The sequence below is a fragment of the Thalassophryne amazonica genome, chromosome 23 (assembly GCF_902500255.1).
Source record: "Thalassophryne amazonica chromosome 23, fThaAma1.1, whole genome shotgun sequence".
In the NCBI taxonomy this organism is placed as follows: domain Eukaryota; kingdom Metazoa; phylum Chordata; class Actinopteri; order Batrachoidiformes; family Batrachoididae; genus Thalassophryne; species Thalassophryne amazonica.
In genome coordinates this window covers 33,819,830-33,839,951 of record NC_047125.1, presented here as the reverse complement: position 1 = coordinate 33,839,951, position 20,122 = coordinate 33,819,830, and the positions used below count along the sequence as shown (strand labels likewise).

Genomic DNA, 20,122 nt, shown 5'->3' with positions numbered 1-20,122 from the left:
TCACGGGCAAAGGCTACGTTCACATTAGCCCCTGAAGTGACTTGAACGCTAGTTTAAAGGAGGTTATGTTGGCACCGGTGTCAGTTAACTGCCAGGATTAAAGACGATAGTGAAAAGTGGTCAACAAATGGACCAAATAAATGGTACAAATCCACGTCCATGCAGACTTCTGTTACTGAGACACTTTTGTGTCACCTTTAACATCTGTTAAAATCTGGAATAACTGTCCTGACAATATTAAAGCACTTGGTACTTTAGTAAGCTTTAGGAGACATTACAAAAATAAAAATAAAATTGCTCGTTTTATTTTGAAGACTTAGGTTTATTAATTTTGTTATTGCATGTTGTGTGCCAGTTTTTCTGGTTGGGCTTTATAAATTTGAGTTCACTGACTAATTTTGCAGGCTTTTATTGCTTTTTTTATTGCCGTAATTTCCCCACAACACTGTAATGTCCCTTTAAAGTTTCTATGAGATTGTTTGGGTAGTTTCTATGGAGATAAACAGTGACATCAGAGTACATGTATATAGCACCAAATCACACAGTTGCCCCAAGGCGCTTTATATTGTAGGCAATGGTGTGGTGGAAATTACAATTACAAGGCCAATAGTGCCCGTAGTTAAAGAATCACCCTCATAAGCTTTGTTTTCTTCTACCCTCACCCTTTCAGTCACACATTCATTGTAGAGTTGTCTTGTTATGAGTTCTTTTGTTTGTTGTTTATTGTGTGCCAAATAAATTAATTCATTTGTCAGTCTTGTGTATGTTCATCAGTAACCCCTGAAATCAAGCTTTGCAGAGTGCATGCGGCCCCCAAATCAAATGATTGTGCTGCAAAAGAATCAAACATCAACGCAGGACTCAAAGAAAACAAGAAAAATAAGAGGTGTTTTTTAAAAAGTGAGTAAACTCCAAATGCATTTATTATTTATTTATTAGGGGAGGTGAAAGTGTCTAGTGGTTAAAGCGTTGGGCTTGAGACCAGAGGATCCTCAGTTCAAATTCCAGCCTGACTGGAAAATCAAGGTCCTTAGGCAAGGTCCTTAATCCCCGAGTTGCTCCTGGTGTGTACAGAGTACTTTGTATGGCAGCACCCTGTCATTGGGGTGAATGTGAGGCATTATTGTAAAGCACTTTGAGCGTCTGACGCAGATGGAATATATATATATATATATACACACACATATAAACGCAGTCCATTTACAGATACATTGTGAACATTGCACATCCGATTACTAATCAAACCATGAAGAAAAATTGTATCACATTTACTTTACAGAAACGGAAGAAAAAAGAATGTTAGGCTGTTCCAACAAAAAATATCAGTGTATTTTTCTACAAAATTAAACAACTGAATGAACATCCTCCGAGGCCGGTGATTCCATAATTTTTGCCAGGGGTTGTAGTTGATCTTGTCATCTAAAACTGGTCTGTTTTTGATTGATATGCAACTCGTTCAGTAAAATAATAAAAGTTTCCAGAAATGTTAAGATTTGGATGAACTGATCCGAGTGTAATGTGACTCAGATTAATGAAAAGCCGAGCCCATTTACTGTAATATTTTAATTGGAGATACAGCACATAACAGAAAGATGTCACCAATTCATGCCGAGATTGCCGTTGTCATGGTAGCGGAACCAGTTGCTGGAGATGCACCTGCAGACTGTGCACGCTGCACGTGAATGCACGGCAGAAGTCGTTCACTTATGTTGATTCAGTTTTTTTATCAGTTGTTCTTCACTGCACCCGTGAGGGAATCAATCTAAAAAATGGTGTGCAGATATTAAAATGAGTTTATTTAAAAAAAACATTAAAACCCATCAAAAAGACATGAAAGGATTATTTCTGTAAACTGAGTAAACATGATAGTGAGGGAATCGTGATATTTTACCTTGTTTCCATTTTTGAAGAAGAAGAAGGTGGGCATGGCATTGATGCCATACTTTTGTGCCACATCCTGTGAGGGGAAACATACGGTGAATCATATGGTTCACACGCGTGAACGCAAACATGAAAACTGACAGGTTTCACAAAGGTTCCTGATCACAGTGACGGCATACTAACTTCTGCTTCGTCCACATCCACCTTCAGGAAAACCACATTTCTGTGCTCCTCTGACAGTCTCTAAAAGACATAAGAAATATTCCTCATTCAAATAAATCCATTAAAATCTGAACTGATCAACAAAATCACATCAGGGCACTGGACTTGTGTTATCACATATACCGTGTTTTCTGGACTATAGTTGCACCTTTTTCTGTGTTATCAGCTCTTTAATTTGTTTTTTTTTTGGTGCATTGCTGTACTGTATTTTTTATTATTGCCATTTATTATTTAATTTTGAGTTTATCTTGTTTAGTGCTTTGATTCCTTGGGAAGTCTGATATAAATAGTCATTGAAATTAATTATAAATAGCAAATGTGTGATTTTCAGTTTGGAAGTCGTAGCACTTCTCAAACTAATAAAACAAAGACACAACTTTTACCTCCAGAAAATACAGTAAACGCTGATCTTATGGTCTTTGAGATGTTAGAAACCTGTTTGTTTACTGTAACATTTTGAAAGATGTTCTTGAAAAACTGGGATTTAACAACATATTTGACCGTAATGTGCATATTGTAGTTTTAACATTTGAAAATAATAATTTCAAGTATTTACTGATGCATAAGAGAATTCATGACAGAGTTTTCTGCTGACCTTAAAATGGGCCCTATGTACTGACAGGGGCCACACCAGGTGGCCGTGAAGTCCACCACACCAGCTTGTCTCCAGCATCCTTCAGACAGGTCTCAAACTCACACTGCAGAAGGTAAAATCTTAGTTATATCAGAGATCTGCAGCTTCATCCTCCAAACGTTGTTTGGTCATATGTTTTTCAGTAAAAATTTCAAAACATTTCCTACATTGTGTGTCAAAGAGGGTAAAGGTCAGAGGAAACGTTTGCTGCGTTTCTCCTTTGATGCTTAGCAGCACTCGTTATTTCAATCTAATCATCATGAGTGTGTTTATTCATATCGTCCACCACAATATGATGGTTTCTTGTCTTTAGATTTTTTTAATGGCTTAAACACTTTTATTTTCTGTGCTTGACGGGGTTTTTTTTGTTTTGTTTTGTTTTTTTTTATCTGCTGCACAACACACTGGTGGGTGTCATTCAGTGACCTGGAAGAGTTTTTATTGTTGTTCCTGTAACTGTTGTTGTTTGGCAAATGCCAAACTTTGCAAGAATCTGCCACACTTTAAAAAAGTTTATAAAGAATACTTATTACTGAAATATGAAAAAGAAATAACAAGCACTTAACAGGAGCTGTCAGAGAAAGGTTTGTCTTTTTAAAATCTGGACAGTCATAAATGAGTGTAGATAAGTGTTATTATCTTCTTACTAAGGACCTTGGTAACGACTTATTTTTTCTTTTTCCTCTTGTCCATGAATGATTTTAAAAACATGTCGAGGGTCGTAGACCAAAATGGACACATTTCTGTGCTTTCTAATATTCAATTTGTGCAACAAACAATGCAATGTACATGTGTACGAACTCCATATAATCCAATTTAAACAGTACAGAGGGCTGTTTGCGTCAGCCTGCTCCTTTTGGCCATCCTGTATACATCTAGCAATTATTAGGGCCCAAGTAGGAAAAGTCATACGAGGACGCTATTGTAATTGCGCTGTTATTATTATTATTATTATTATTGCCACTTTTGAAATCGAAATTTCGGCCTCTTCCCATGCTCAATAACTCACCAAACTTTCCAAAGTCGTCCGGCCGGATCCGAAATTCAATATTTTGGGGGCGTCGCACATGGTCGCAGAAAAATCGCAAAATAGCGCCCCCTAGAAATTTTCAAAAACCCCTCCGCATTCGGCTTTTTTCGTTGTAGCCTCGACTAAATTTGGTACACATATTTACCATGCCAGGACGCACGAAAAAGTCTCTTACTGTCATGGTGAAATATCGACAGGAAGTAGAATCAAAAGTTAGCAAAAGATTCTAATTAAGTCAAAAGGCGTGGCTGCTAGGGGTCGTCAACTTTGGCGAGCTTTTCGGAGCACGCCATTTCAATTCGAACGGCTGTCACGCCCACATACTTCATTGTAGATCCTTCAAACTTGCTGGACATGATGAGGGCTCCGCCCTGAACGTCTACATATCTTAAGTTCCCACCTGCGCCATAGCGCCCCCCGGTGGTGGCGGGAAATGTCCTATTTTTACTTTAAGAGGGCCTGATGTCACATACTTAACCCAATCAACTTCATTCCACTTCTAAAACATGCAGAACAAGTTGGTAAACGTAGGCAATGAACGCCGTGAAGTTACGAGTAACGGCGTCCCGTGTGGCGGCGTGCGAATATTGCCCATTCGCCATGAACTTACGGTCTTCCTTTTGACAGCTTTAATTTTGTCACCTCATCATGAAAATTGATACACAGGTCGGAGCACGACAACCTCTTACAAGTCATATGGGCGTTGCCATGGGCGGGGCAAAATGCCTCAATAGCGCCCCTTGAAACTTCAAAAAACCCTCCCCATAGGTTTTTTTTGGAGTATGGAGATAAAATTGGTACACGTGTGATTGCATAGACGTACAAAAAAGGTCTCTTGCACCATGGGTCTACTCCAAACAGGAAGTCGGCCATTTTGAATTTTCTTCTCATATTGCATGATTTCACATGTTGTATTTGAACAACTCCTCCTAGGGATTTTGTCCAATGCACTTCAAATTTCTTCCACATCACCCAGAGACGATACTGACCAAAAGTTATCGAAAGCTTTTCTTTATGTCGAAGGGTGTGGCCGCTATGGCGCCGCCATTTTGACCCTTCGCCATGGAACATCAAGTCATGATAACTCCTTCATGCTTTGCCTGATTGACTTGAAACTTCACATGTATGATGACAGTTGGCCCCTCAACACACCTGGCCCCTCTGTTTGTACACTGAGCGCCCCCTAGTGGATGAACCATCAACATGTCATAACTCCTTCATGCATTGTGTGATTTGCTTGAACTTTGAACTGTGGGATGAGTGGTTGCCCCTGTACGCACATGCCCACATCTGGTCACAAGAGAACACACTGCCTTGGGTAGGCGGTCGCGCGGAACGAGGGCCCATATATGACTGCTTGCAGTCCGAGTTATTATTATTATTATTCTCACTTTTGAAATCGAAATTTTGGCCTCTTCCCATGCTCAAAAACTCACCAAACTTTGCAAAGATCATCCAGAGACGATACTGATCAAAAGTTATCCAAAGCTTTTCTCTACGTGAAAGGTGTGGGCCGCTATGGTGCCGCCATTTTGACCCTTCGCCATGGAACATTATACTTAAACAGGTACTTATGTCACATACTTAACCCCATCAGCTTCCTTCCACTTCTAAAACATGCAGAACAACTTGGTGAACGTAGGCGATGATCGCCGTGAAGTTACGAGTAACGGCTTCTGTGTGGCGGCGTACCGAATATCGCCCATTCGCCATGAAATTATATTCTTCCTTTTGAAGCTTTAATTTTGTCATATCATCATGAAAACTGATACACAGGTTGAGCATGACAACCTCTTACAATTCATAGGGGCGTCGCCCATGGCCGGGGCAAAATGCCTCAATAGCGCCCCCTTGAATCTTTCAAAAAAACCTCCCCATAGGGGTTTATTGGAGTAGGGAGATGAAAATTGGTACACGTGTGACTTGCATAGACGTACAAAAAGTCTCTTGCACCATGAGTCTTACTCCAAACAGGAAGTCGGCCATTTTGAATTTTCTTGTCATTTTGCCATGATTTCCACACGTTGTATTTGAACAAACTCCTCTTAGGGATTTTGTCCAATGCACTTCAAATTTCTTTAACAGCATCCAGAGATGATACTGACCAAAAGTTATCGAAAACTTTTCTCTATGTTGAAGGGTGAGGCAGCTGTGGGGCCGCCATTTTGACCCTTCGCCATGGAACATCAAGTCATGATAAACTCCTTCATACTTTGCCTGATTGACCTTGAAACTTCACATGTATAATGACGGCTGGCCCCTCAACACACCTGGCCCCTCTGTTTGTACACTGAATGCCCCCTAGTGGATGAACCATCAACATGTCATAACTCCATGCATTGTGTGCTTTGCTTGAAATTTGAACTGTGGGATGAGTGGTTGCCCCTGTACGCACATACCCACATCTGGTCACAAGGGAATGCCTTAGCGTGGGTAGGCGGTCACACGGAATGAGGCCCGTATATGACTGCTTGCAGTCCGAGTTATTACTATTACTTTACTACTGCTACTATATTACTAACTACTATTGTTATTATTATTATTTAATGTTATTGTTTTAAGTTATATTAAAAATATCACATAAATTGAATGGTCTTGTGCTGAAAATTAACTTTTAAATAAAGTTGTGTGATTTAACAGCTTATTTGTTTTTGAAATGTAAAACGTTTGCATGTCGACGTGTTAAAGCCTTTGATTTATTGTTTTAAACAGGGTTGTTTTGAGAAACACAATCAACTTACAATTCAAAATTCCTACGTTTTATCAAATGATACAAAACATTGAACAAATGACGTGATTATTTTCCTAAAAAATAATTAAAAAAAAAATATCAGTCACGTGACGGCCGCTCCTCACGCTGAGGGCGTGGCTAGAAAAACTACTCAAACTAACGCACTTAATAAAACAGAAAATCAGTAAAGTTGCGTCAATTTAGTGAGAAAAAAAAATCGCTGGGAAAAAATGTCATTTAAACTGAAGGGCGATTCTTGCAGAGGTTCGTGCTTTTGGTTTCAGTGCAGAAGGTTCCCGGTTTCAAATCCCGCTCCTGCCACATTTCTCCATGTAATGTGGAGGTGCGTCCGGCGTCGAACCGTGTGCCAAAGGGACTTACTTTTCGGGTAATTTATCGACCTTAATCGGCCACTAGGGGCAGAGGAGAGCACACGTAAGTTTTACCTCGTTTAATGACAATTTTATATTTAAGATTAACGTTATTTTTTATATTAACTAATAATGTTACAATTTTTATAACCTTTTGTTACGTATGTTAACTTATATTTTCTTCTCTTACTTCGACAAAAAACTAACTTCTCAGTAGCTCCACGTTACATTACGTTTTGTGAAAATAATTCGACCCCTTTCCAGCTGGTTAAAAAAAGTTCCTGTTTTCAAGAGCGATTTAAAAGTAAAACTTACCAGATTTGCCACCTCATGAACCATGTTGAATGCTGCCTGTTCTTCAGGGTGAAGCAGAGACAATATCCGTGTTTTCTGCAGCCACGCCTGGATTTCAGGTCGATTCCGCAACTTTTTTTTTAAAAGGCTGCGTCAGTGCGCCACCCTGTGGCCACATCACGCCCTAACACCATTAACGACCCGCGGCAGTGGAAGCGTCCCTGAGTTTATATTTTTTAAAGTTTCCAGGAATATTTAAGGATTTATGACTCAATTAAAAGCAACTTATTCGGGTTTTGCCCCCCCCCCCCACCCCTTATTGAAATATAAAGTACTACAGTATCTTTGACGAATTAACAAAACTTTGAATATTTTTTTCTTTACACAGAAACACGTCATCACTTAACAGTGACGCATTTTTCTTTGGAAGTCGGGAATCTAAATATGGACTTCAGCGGAAATGTTTCCTTCTGCTCCTTCTCCAGTAAATGCTGTGGCTCTAAAGTTCAACTTGCCTCAGAACTTTTATTTTGAAGGATTGTACAGCGCTACTAGAACAGCACTCAAAATGTCAAACCACCACCCAACAGCCGTGCTTTAAAGAATTTAATTCATTTATACAGTTTAACATTTTTGAGGCATGTTGAAGTCACTCAACTTGCTGAAGTTGTCGAAAAGAAAAGAAAAATAAAAAGTAAAGGCATTTTCCTGCCTTCACAGGCAAAGGCTACGTTCACATTAGCCCCTGAAGTGACTTGAACGCTAGTTTAAAGGAGGTTATGTTGGCACCGGTGTCAGTTAACTGCCAGGATTAAAGACGATAGTGAAAAGTGGTCGACAAATGGACCAAATAAATGGTACAAATCCACGTCCATGCAGACTTCTGTTACTGAGACACTTTTGTGTCACCTTTAACATCTGTTAAAATCTGGAATAACTGTCCTGACAATATTAAAGCACTTGGTACTTTAGTAAGCTTTAGGAGACATACAAAAATAAAAATAAATTGTTTGTTTTATTTTGAAGACTTAGGTTTATTAATTTTGTTATTGCATGTTGTGTGCCAGTTTTTCTGGTTGGGCTTTATAAAATTTGAGTTCACTGACTAATTTTGCAGGCTTTTTTTTATATTTGTCATCATGGGTATGTGTATATGTATACATTCCTTATTATTGTAGTATAAGCAGTGGGTATCATGGGTGATTAGACTACGGGCACTTATTATGCCCTTTGATCATATTGTATGGAAAACAGAAAAAAGGGGAAATTTCACTTTTATAGTTATCTTTACAATGAAAGTGTAACAAATTTGTTCTAGTAGTCTTATGACTTTTTCACCCTTTTTCAGCATCATTATATGCAAATATTGCCGTTTTGTGCTTGTCCCACACCCAGACTTATGATCTTCAATGATGAAATGAATAGTAAAAAAGTTTCTAATGTTTTAAAATATCTCTGAATATCAGGTAAAAATCAAAACATAATTGGGGCATTCAATGTCATACAACTGTTGTGATTTTTTTAAAAACAAAATGTAGTTGTCCCACACTATTGCCGTAATTTCCACAACACTGTAATGTCCCTTTAAACAGTTACTATGAGATTGTTTGGGTAGTTTCTATGGAGATAAACAGTGACATCAGAGTACATGTATATAGCACCAAATCACAACAAACAGTTGCCCCAAGGCACTTTATATTGTAAGGCAATGGTGTGGTGGAAATTACAATTACAAGGCCAATAGTGCCCATAGTTAAAGAATCACCCTCATAAGCTTTGTTTCTACCCTCACCCTTTCAGTCACACATTCATTGTAGAGTGTCTTGTTATGAGTTCTTTTGTTTGTTATTGTTTAATTGTGTGCCCAAATAATTAATTCATTTGTCAGTCTTGTGTATGTTCATCAATAACCCCTGAAATCAAAGCTTTGCAGAGTGCATGCGGCCCCCAAATCAAATGATTGTGCTGCAAAAGAAATCAAACATCAGCCCCCCCCCCCCCCCCATTAAACATTCAGTGGTCCAAGTTTTAATTAAAGTTCAGAGTGGACAAACAAGAATACCGGACAGAGACACGATACATGGAACCAATGGAAATATTTTTTCCTCTTCCTTTATTTCTACATCTGAGGAGTGTGTCAGTCTGTCTCTAAGAAGGGAAACTCTGGCTTCTGTAGTGAAGGATAAGACAGCTTCATGACCTCAAAGCTGCTATTTTCTCTTTCAGTGAGTCCACATTGGCTCCAGAGAACTCATCAACCTGAAACATAAGACATGAGGTTGAAAATCCCATGTGACACGTTGGGGTTTGAGTAAAAGCAGAGCTGATCTTGTACCTTTTTCCCATTTTTGTAAAATTGGAATGTGGGCATGCAGCTTATGTTGCACTTTTGAGACACTTCCTGCAGGAGAAAAAGATTTCAGCGTACAGTGTCACTGTGGACAACAAATCCTCTTCACGTGTCCAAACCGATGGACGACTAAGAACAGGAGCTCATCACAAACTGTGGTGTGTTGGGAATCACTGTTAGCTAGCAGCGGTAAACACTTTCACATAAACTCACCTCCACATCGTCCACATCCACCTTAAGGAAAACCACCTTGCTGTTCTCAGGCATCTTGGATAGGGCCTGCAAGAGGTCAGATAAGTCAGAACAGAACAGCCTGTCCACAAAACCAATCCCCGCACAGAGACTGACCGCCTTAAAGAAAGCACTAACAGCGGCTGACATACGCGGCCTTATCAACCAACCTCAAACTGGGGAGCGATCATCTTACAGGGACCGCACCAGGTGGCTGTAAAGTCCACCACCACCAGTTCGTTTTCCTTCAGGACCGCCTCGAACTCCTCCTGCACAAAACCACAAAGTTGGAACGTTAAAGAATTTTTACAGATGACCTGTTCAGACATCAACATCACCAGATATTAGATTTTTTTTTGTTGTTGTTGCTTATCCAGTCCTGGACTTTTGTAGTTAAAAAAACTAAACAACAAAACAAAATCCATGAAAATGGCCCAAAATGTTGCTTCTTCAGGTCTTAATGGATTTTGTTTCTCTCGTCTCAGCAGTGATCACAATTACTCCTTGCAGAAGTTTTTTAATTGTGTGAAAACATAGATGTTTGGTGGTGAATTTGTCCAAAATATGGCACGTTCCTGAATTGCCTGGTTGGTTTGGGGGGTGGGGGTAGCTGCACAATGTGGGAAATAGTTTGGGGCATAAACCTTGAACTCTGCATCACTGAAGCTCTGAATGTGAAAACATCAACTGAAACTCATCTTGGGAGGGAACATTAGCTGCAACATTCTGGCCATGCGACGTGTTTTCAGTGAATGATGCAGCAGGCAGGTGATGAGGACCCCAACAGCTGAAGAAGCATTGTGGCCACTTGTTTCTTGTCACTGTAAAACCCCCAGTCTGCCATAATAAGTGTGGCAGATGGCCACTTAATGTGACCAAGGGGTGATGAGGTCCCAGCCACGCCTGCCAGCACTGTAAATAGTGGCATCTGTGTGCCATCTGCTGGACAAATTAAGTACTGACACCATTTGCAACATCCAGAGTGTTTATTTGGTAAAACAGTTTTCATATTGGCAAAAATGGCAGCTATGGATATGTTCATGGAAGGCTCATATCTGCCGATATTCTCCACTAACAGATATATATTGGTCAGCCTCCATTTCGAAGCGAGCGCATGTTCTCCCGTTGCAGATTATCAAATTACAATTTGCTTTTATTACACAAGAAATACAACAGCTTTAGCTCTGTAAAACTTGATCACCCCAATTTTTTTAACAGGTTTAATAATTACTTAGAAACATAATAGATTTTTGAGATATATAACAAAATTCACACACACACACACAACCCTTCAACCAATTAAGAGTCGCAGGGGGCTGGAGTCTATTTCAGCAGTGAAGATAAAAAAAAACTACACAGAAGTCACAGAGTAAGTATAAAATTCTGATGAACACATAAGACGTTCAGATATTTATTGTCTTCGTAAACAAAGAAGCAGAACGACACGGACTCAGTTTTTTGGGGGGTGGGCACACACCGGGAATTTGAAATCCACCAGCTCGCCTCCCTGCTACTTCCAGTCGGCTACTTTGGCCTGGATAGTCCGCTGTTAGCGTTAGCTAGCACTCAGTCTGCCAACATACCGATCCAACCCTTTTGGTACTTTGAGGATTCAACTGATAACTTTATAAATAATAATAATTTAAAAAAAAATACGCACACATCACCAAATAGTTTACTTTTATTTATTTTTGAGGGATTTGTGTGTTTTAATTGGGGGTTGTTTGGAAAAAGCCACAAAGTCCAAAGTCACGATGGTGACCAACGAGATCACCAGGATCGCTCATTAACGTCCATCACGTTAGTTATGGCCCCATAAACAGTTATTACAGTTAATCCCCGTCAGGGAGACAAACGTGTAGAAACTAAACCGCGTAACCAAGAAACAAACAGGCGCGCGCGCGAGGACCTGCCAGCGCCGTTTCACTGTTACCGAATAACGGTCAAGTATCAAAGCGGATCCTAATAAAAAAAATAAAGCAACTCACCAAGCTTTCGATGACACGAACCATATCGAGTGCAGAAAGTGTCCGTGGAAAAAAAAAATAACGACAGCGTCGCTGAAGAAGAACGACCGGAGAATCCCGCCGACCCCAGACTCACTTTTATTGCCTTCGTCAAGCTCCACGCTCACACGCACACCATATCCTGTTTGCCTTACAAATAAATGCTTTTCTGACACGTCGCCCGAGAACACACCACGTTGGGAAACGCATTGCTGAATGAACTTTAAATAAAAAGAAAGTAACTCGACGTTCAGGTTCTGTCTTATTGTAAATATTGCCCGTTGCTGTTGCTGTTTTAAGCATAGTTCAATTTTCAAGCATAACTTTATTTTGAAAAAATTTATTTAATTGTCGTCAAATTGACACTGCAACATGGCGCTGTTGGGCGTTGCTAAATCTCTTGCAGAACCGTTATAAATTGTGATTATTTTCCCTTCTGTAAATGATTTAATATTTGTCAAAAATGTTATTTTATATTCCCAATACAATAACGGCATAGGCAGTATGATATATAGATATATATATATATGTTCAATTAATCTACTTACAAACCGATCTTTTGCTTTATATTTACGACAAAGATGGCATGCATATGATCATTTATTTCTTCCTCTACTTCTATAAATTATAATTTAAGTAACAGCAGCTGGAAAAAGTGAAACTGTCACAATGACTTGACAGTTTTTTTCCCCGGATTTACCGTAAATGACGGGCTGAGCGCACCAGTTTCCCGGAAAGCCCCCCTCGGCTCCTCTCATAATCTCACAGTAATTTTAAATACCGGTAAATTATTTATTCTGGTAAATATTTTCAAACGGTAGCCTACTCTGAGAAAATTCCCCCAACCTCTGTAAGGAATAAATGTATTTAACACGCTCTTTGCTTCCATTCATTCATTCTCTGGTCCTTATCTGGGATTTTATAAACAGTCAAATTAATATTCAGCCAACCACTGACCTTTTGACCCTTTTATTTCCTCTTGTGTTCAGCGTGTCAGCACTTTAAAAAAGACGTGTTTCTCTATTTTAAGGAACGTGTAACATTTTAAAGCTACAATAAATAAATAAATAAATAAATATGCTGTTAGTTTCAGTCTGTATTCTATACTAACTGGTTTTGGATAGGTTGTGTCTATTTTTTTGCACTGATAAAATATGACAGTGCCATTTTATCATAAATGTAATCTAAAATGCACCAACAAATCTTTACAAAAAAAAAAAGACACTCAATGTATCTCTAAAAGTCAGACTAGTTAAGGCAGCTTTCAGCTAATATTTGATTATTTGAATATTTCAGTGGGGATACAGTCCTGCTTCAAATGACCTTTTTATGATGACATCACAAACACCTGATGGGAAAAACTGTCATAATTTAGACAGCGCCGTGTTAGTTTACTGTATATGTTCAAAAAACATTTACTGGCTCACATACTTTAGTCTGAACAAAAATAAATACAACCCCTGGCAATAATGATGGAATCACCGGCCTCGGAGGATGTTCATTCAGTTGTTTAATTCTGTAAAAAAAAAGCAGATCACAGACATGACACAAAACTAAAGTCATTTCAAATGGCAACTTTCTGGCTTTAAGAAACACTATAAGAAATCAGGAAAAAAAATTGTGGCAGTCAGTAACGGTTACTTTTTTAGACCAAGCAGAGGAAAAAAATATGGACTCACTCAATTCTGAGGAAAAAATGATGGAATCATGTAAAACAAAAGAACGCTCCAACACATCACTAGTATTTTGTTGCACCACCTCTGGCTTTTATAAGAGCTTGCAGTCTCTGAGGCATGGACTTAATGAGTGACAAACAGTACTCTTCATCAATCTGGCTCCAACTTTCTCTGATTGCTGTTGCCAGATCAGCTTTGCAGGTTGGAGCCTTGTCATGGACCATTTTCTTCAACTTCCAAAGATTTTCAATTGGATTAAGATCCGGAATATTTGCAGGCCATGACATTGACCCTATGTGTCTTTTTGCAAGGAATGTTTTCACAGTTTTTGCTCTATGGCAAGATGCATTATCATCTTGAAAAATGAATTCATCATCCCCAAACATCCTTTCAATTGATGGGATAAGAAAAGTGTCCAAAATATCAACATAAACTTGTGCATTTATTGATGATGTAATGACAGCCATCTTCCCAGTGCCTTTACCTGACATGCAGCCCCATATCATCAATGACTGTGGAAATTTACATGTTCTCTTCAGGCAGTCATCTTTATAAATCTCATTGGAACGGCACCAAACAAAAGTTCCAGCATCATCACCTTGCCCAATGTAGATTCGAGATTCATCACTGAATATGACTTTCATCCAGTCATCCACAGTCCACGATTGCTTTTCCTTAGCCCATTGTAACCTTGTTTGTTTCTGTTTAGGTGTTAATGATGGCTTTCGTTTAGCTTTTCTGTATGTAAATCCCATTTCCTTTAGGCGGTTTCTTACAGTTCGGTCACAGACGTTGACTCCAGTTTCCTCCCATTCATTCCTCATTTGTTTTGTTGTGCATTTTCGATTTTTGAGACATATTGCTTTAAGTTTTCTGTCTTGATGCTTTGATGTCTTCCTTGGTCTACCAGTATGTTTGCCTTTAACAACCTTCCCATGTTGTTTGTATTTGGTCCAGAGTTTAGACACAGCTGACTGTGAACAACCAACATCTTTTGCAACATTGCGTGATGATTTACTCTTTTAAGAGTTTGATAATCCTCTCCTTTGTGTCAATTGACATCTCTCGTGTTGGAACCATGATTCATGTCAGTCCACTTGGTGCAACAGCTCTCCAAGGTGTGATCACTCCTTTTTAGATGCAGACTAACAAGCAGATCTGATTTGATGCAGGTGTTAGTTTTGGGGATGAAAATTTACAGGGTGATTCCATCATTTTTCCCTCAGAATTGAGTGATTCCATATTTTTTTTCCCTCTGCTTGGTCTAAAAAAGTAACCGTTACTGACTGCCACAATTTTTTTTCCTGATTTCTTTTAGTGTTTCTTAAAGCCAGAAAGTTGCCATTTGAAATGACTTTAGTTTTGTGTCATGTCTGTGATCTGCTTTTTTCTACAAAATTAAACAACTGAATGAACATCCTCCGAGGCCGGTGATTCCATAATTTTTGCCAGGGGTTGTAAAATAAAGACACCCCCATTTTAGCATAATTAGAAAAATTGTAATAGTTATTTCCTGGTAACTGAGTGCTGTTTAGAGGCCGATCAGTAGGGGGCAGCAGCAGCTGGTGTTTTTAAATTTTGTGGCTTTGTCAATTAAAATATAAATTTTAACTGTTAAAATGGGAAAAGGGTGATGCCTGTTCATGGGTCCGATGCAGCCTTCATGTAGACTTCTACAGAATCACTACGGCTTTATGAAATTCAAATGGGTGCCTAAAATACACCTCATTTACAGATCAAACAAAAAGCTGCAGCAGGCCGACAGTCTGCTTCATTATCCAGGCTTTTAAGGATGAACACAACCGCTCAGGTGTGCCTCGAGTGCACGGCCCCCATTAGTTTAAACACACACTGTGCTTATAAATGTAGTAATAAAACGCTCATCTTGATAACACATTCAGCATTTATTCATGGGAAATGATGTCCTTCAAACATTTATTCAGCTTTCAGTATCAATTCTAAACATGGGTGGATTATTCAAAGTAAGTTCCTTAAGAGAGAAAACAAAACCCCAAATCCTTCACCATGCTCAGACTCATTGTCACGTTAGACTTTGATGACAGCCTTTCCGATGTTTTCTCCTTTCAACATCCCCATAAAAGCTGCTGGCATGTTTTCAAAGCCTTCTGTGATGTGCTCACGACACTGGAGCTTCCCCTGCAAAAGAAACACACACGTTCAGATCAACCCTGAAAAACACAATAAATAAATATATACATTTGGTTCAGAACCTCTTTCATCCATGTCATCAGCCTCTTGAGGGACTCTGGGTGTTTGTGCTGCCACCTGCCCTGCAGGAAGCCCTCCATCTTCAGCTGCTTCATGATCATGGTCACTTGAGGGTACGGACCTGAGACAAAGCACTGATTTCTAAACTTTCATAGCTCAAACACCCAGTGAAAGAACAGATTGATTATAATCTCCTGACAAATAAAGAAAGGTTTCCTTTCAATTATTACACTCATTTTTATTGTGCAAGACTTCAAATTAATCCCATTTGCAAAACTCAACCTCAGACCGTTTTATTTATTCTGGGACTGCACCTTTCCCTGGGACACTTTGCAAGGAAACAACTACTTTTATTGCAAGTCAGATCAGATCTGGAAGCGCACGCTGGTGGAGAGACTCATGTGCATCCACCAGTGAAACCACCTTGGGTTCTGGGCAGCAACCACCCAGGTGGACACCAATCCATCCCCATCGCTCAAAAGAAGCCATCAAAAATAAATAAATAAATAAATATAAATCTTACACCTCAAATTGACACCCTGGCAAATGGGGATCGTGTTTGTATTTATTTTCAGTCAGTAAAACCTGCCACAGTTACAAGGAAATGTCTCCCTCTAGTGAGGGGACATGGTGTCAGTCTGACTCGTTTTACACACAGTCAGTCGCCTCACACAAACGGCAGGATGTGAGCTTCACAAATGGACCTGGAAGCAGGGCTAACAGCACACCTGTCTGAGGTGTGGCGTCGTTGTACAGAGAGATCCCTCCACACACGGCAATTCTTCCAAACTCCTTCATCTGTGGCAGGACAACACTTGAAAAATGACCTCCCACCTGGAGGCAAAAATTTAGTTTTTGGGTTAAAATGAAAACTGGTCCAATTTGAAGCATGCAGCAGTTAAGAACATATACGAGAAAGAGAAGATTCAAGAGATCAGCTTTCTGCTTACATTGTCAAAGTAAGCGTCGTAACCTTCTGGCGATGCCTCCTTCAGCACCTCCTCCAGGGAACCAACAGTTTTGTAGTTGAAAATCTTGTCGAAGCCCAGCTCGTTGAGGAAAGCCACTTTGGCATCAGAACCAGCCGAACCCACCACTTTACAGCCGATGATCTTGGCGATTTGGCCCACCACTGAGCCCACCGCCCCAGCTGCACAGTTCACCAGCAAGGTCTCACCCGCTGCAAGTTTCAGGACTTCCTCGATCCCATACAGAGCGGTCAGCCTGGAGACAGAGGTCACACAAGACATTTCTTTTAAAACAGGAGAGAGAGAGATAGTATCAGGTATCTCCAGTGCTGTTGGAATGACTGGTTACACTGTGAGACCCTGATGATGCACCGCGATGGAATAATGGCCATGTTATCCTGAGCTAGCCTACAACACCGTGGGCACACGGAAGCTTCAACTGGCTGGGTGGTTGTCAATCCGGACCCATGGTGTGGTGGATGTGGCGCAAGGAACCAACAGTTCCTGCTCTTAACCTCACATTTCAAGTCAGTTCCTAACATCTTTCTTGCTCCAGCTCTGGCTTATGGTCAGCCCAGCAACACATCAAGTGAAAACCGTTTGCCATAATGTTCATTACCTCTGTATATAGAAGGAATGTTTGTGATTCGACAGATTGACTCAATGAGCTTTTTACTGGAATAATGATGTTGACACACTCATTAAGACTTACATCTCAGTCAAGGATGTTCGAATGATTGTTATGGTACTGTACGCAAACCGCCAACTGCTTTGAGTATGGCACCCACCGGTTTCTCAAACTACTTAAGTTCACGTTCATGCACACCCCAAATCCAGTTTTAAAGTTTGAAATTCATCAGGTTCTGCCTTGACAGCATCGATCCCATGATGTTCCCTTTTATCTTATAAAAAAGGTGTGTTCGTATTGGCTGCCATAAGAAAGTAGAGGAATACGGTACTGTATTAATAGCCACTTCGTGATTCTAAACCAGTTCCATCAGAGGCTGAGAGGGTGCGGGGGATTTCACTTATAAACTCCTCGCCTCTACTTAAAGTGATTGGTCAGATTACCTGATTAAATTTGACGTCAGTGAAAACTGTTTACTTTTCTTGATGCGGTTAAAGCCAGTGCCCTGTATTTGCGCTGTTCATGCTCCCTGGTCTTAAACGTGAGCTAGAAAATGCTGAAGGTTTCCAGTATTTCTTTGCAGGCACAGTTGACGTGCAAGCAAGTGGTAACCTTTTTTAGCAATGTCTGTTTATTTCAGTACAGTTACCATTTGTTTGTACAAAGAAATGCTTCAGTTAAAATGACAAACAAGCACCCCACTGTCCAACCGCAGTCATGTTTATTGACTTTGGGGGTAGTAAGAACCATTTTGGGATGTTCTGGAACTCTGGCCAGCTGATAAAACCTGTAGGACTTTGGTTTGTAGTTACCCCGGCATGCCGATGGAGCCCAGCGCCAGTGACAGTGGGGCATCTTCAGGCCACTCTGCCATGATGGGGTCCAAATTTTTCCCATCAGAAACTGTGTGTGTCCGCCAGCCACAACGACCGACGACGTGGCTTCCCACCGGGAGCGCAGAGTTCTTACTTTCGACCACTCTATGGAAACAAAAAGTTTTAATGTATTCAGTCATCATTTCATGAAAATAAGACCTTGTCCCTGTAGTTATACAGAAATTAAAAATTAAGTAAAAGTTAAATTTCGCTGTTGAGGATTTGCAGCCTGCATTTTGAGTCAGACTTGTGTTGATTAAGTCTCTTTCAAAACTACCTTAAAGATGGGCTACCATGAAGAAAAGCACAAAGTTGTACTTCCTTCTGCACATCCCAGACGTGCACATGATGTCATGTGTCCATGTGGCAGATGAAAGCACAGGAAAGAAATTAAGTGTGACGAAATCTTGGATGATTTATTCCGCTCTTGTTTATCAACAAAAGCATTCCAACGGAAACACACTGAAATAGTTGAGGGTTCAGCCAAGACCATTACGACCAGCCGTTTCCACTGAAGTCAGTCCGACTCAAAGGCTTCAGTAATTAACAGCAGGTGTGGAACCCGGTCCACATACCAGGATACCAGAGATTCTCTTCTCTCTGTGTGCAAGATGCAGTGGGGCGTCTTACTTTGCCACTTGAGTGCCAATCATCACATCCCCTTCTTTCATGCGGACTGCACTGAAAGGCCTGGACAGATAAACAGGACAGCAGTCACATGGTGCAACCAAAGTCCAAACTCGGGGATGGATTGTGGATGTTGTAGGTAGCGTACCCACCTCATGTATGGATCCACGCTCAGAAACAAGGCTTCCAGAAGCACTTCTGGAAAAAGCAAATCACACTCTGAAGATTAATTCAATACAAGACAACAAGGTCTTCTCATCCTTCTCTGTCACTCAGTTCTAGTTGGACCGTGAAGCCTCGACTCGAACAGGCCAGCTGTTGGTTTACCTCCATCTTTCAGCCCTGGAAGCTCCTCCACCTTCAGCTCAAAGTTGCTGTGCTTCGGGAAGCCATCAAAGTGTTTGGTAAGAACCCACGTCTTTGCTTGGACCATGATGCTTTGAGTCAGAACAGCTGCAGGACACAACATGTTGTACTGTAACATTCTGTGAAGTACTTTTTGGGCGGGGGGGAATCAGTCACATCTGAAGTCTCAGCTACTTCACTGTTATCTTCAATGCAAAGAAATAAAAAGCAATGCCAGTTTCTAGAAACCTGCTCCAGAAATCCCCACAGAACATCTGGAAGAGGGTAACAGCACATTTGAGTGACTGATCACTTTCAGGATAAAAATAAAAATACAATCCAGCCGTGATGGAAGACACGGGCAGAGAAGGGAGTGCAAGGCATGACCCTGAACTGAACTGGACTGATTAAAGATCAAGATTCGTGACGCATTATTTAGGGTGAACTATGAACAAATATCCTCCAGAGAGGTTTAGAAAAAAGTTTAAGCATTTCAACATGAAAACTAGTGTAAAGTTATTGAACTAGTAAACATGTAAGACAGTTTAATAGGAATAAATAGCCATAAAAGCTTTAATTCTAATGTGACTGAACTCCAGGGGATTTTAATCTTAATATGGCTCAGTTTAAGAATTTTGTTTGTAGGAGGTAATTTAAAAAAACAAACAGAAAGCAACTTTACTTTAAAGTGAGATTTGAAGGTCCAGCTGTGCTCCAACAGTGCTTCTAAAGCTGAACAGAACGCAGCTCATTCTTCTAAATTTGACACAGGACTTTTAAAACATTCTAATCTTCTTGGGTAACACAGAAATAACGATAAATGTTACTCACCGTTTCTTGTTTTTGCGCAAAACACCTCGACAGAGTTTATGAAGCGCAGTGAGGACCGGACAATCTGATGCCTGCTCGATCACAGAGCGAGGCGACTTCGCTCTTTAAGTATGATTGGCTGAGAGCCTCCTACGTATGACGTAAGACGTCTCGTCGTCTATGCGTAATGCGTAACGTTTTTTGAAGTATGGCG

General features: G+C 40.2%; 3 protein-coding genes across 4 annotated transcripts; all 3 read right to left on the bottom strand.

The window, feature by feature from the left end:
* Positions 1 to 1,544: 1,544 nt before the first annotated feature.
* Positions 1,545 to 7,319, bottom strand: LOC117505310 (thioredoxin-like). Its single transcript, XM_034164949.1, has 5 exons — positions 7,185 to 7,319; positions 2,699 to 2,801; positions 2,065 to 2,124; positions 1,892 to 1,957; positions 1,545 to 1,762 (listed from the first exon to the last, which is right to left on the bottom strand). The coding sequence occupies exons 2-5, from the start codon at positions 2,774 to 2,776 to the stop codon at positions 1,727 to 1,729; spliced, it is 240 nt and encodes a 79-aa protein (XP_034020840.1). The 5' UTR covers positions 2,777 to 2,801; positions 7,185 to 7,319; the 3' UTR covers positions 1,545 to 1,726.
* Positions 7,320 to 9,158: 1,839 nt separating this feature from the next.
* Positions 9,159 to 11,879, bottom strand: LOC117505309 (thioredoxin-like). Its single transcript, XM_034164947.1, has 5 exons — positions 11,733 to 11,879; positions 9,915 to 10,013; positions 9,727 to 9,792; positions 9,499 to 9,564; positions 9,159 to 9,422 (listed from the first exon to the last, which is right to left on the bottom strand). Exons 1-5 carry the CDS (start codon positions 11,754 to 11,756, stop codon positions 9,357 to 9,359), a joined length of 321 nt encoding a protein of 106 aa, XP_034020838.1. The 5' UTR covers positions 11,757 to 11,879; the 3' UTR covers positions 9,159 to 9,356.
* A 3,442-nt stretch (positions 11,880 to 15,321) lies between these two features.
* Positions 15,322 to 20,053, bottom strand: LOC117505271 (prostaglandin reductase 1-like). Of its 2 annotated transcripts, none has more exons than XM_034164883.1 (9): positions 19,930 to 20,053; positions 19,081 to 19,206; positions 18,906 to 18,951; positions 18,757 to 18,816; positions 18,064 to 18,231; positions 16,606 to 16,879; positions 16,384 to 16,489; positions 15,658 to 15,776; positions 15,322 to 15,583 (listed from the first exon to the last, which is right to left on the bottom strand). In XM_034164883.1, exons 2-9 carry the CDS (start codon positions 19,184 to 19,186, stop codon positions 15,473 to 15,475), a joined length of 990 nt encoding a protein of 329 aa, XP_034020774.1. In that variant the 5' UTR covers positions 19,187 to 19,206; positions 19,930 to 20,053; the 3' UTR covers positions 15,322 to 15,472. The 2 variants fall into 2 exon arrangements, with proteins under 2 accessions (XP_034020774.1, XP_034020773.1); XM_034164882.1 differs by having other exon boundaries at positions 19,926 to 20,042.
* Positions 20,054 to 20,122: the final 69 nt, after the last annotated feature.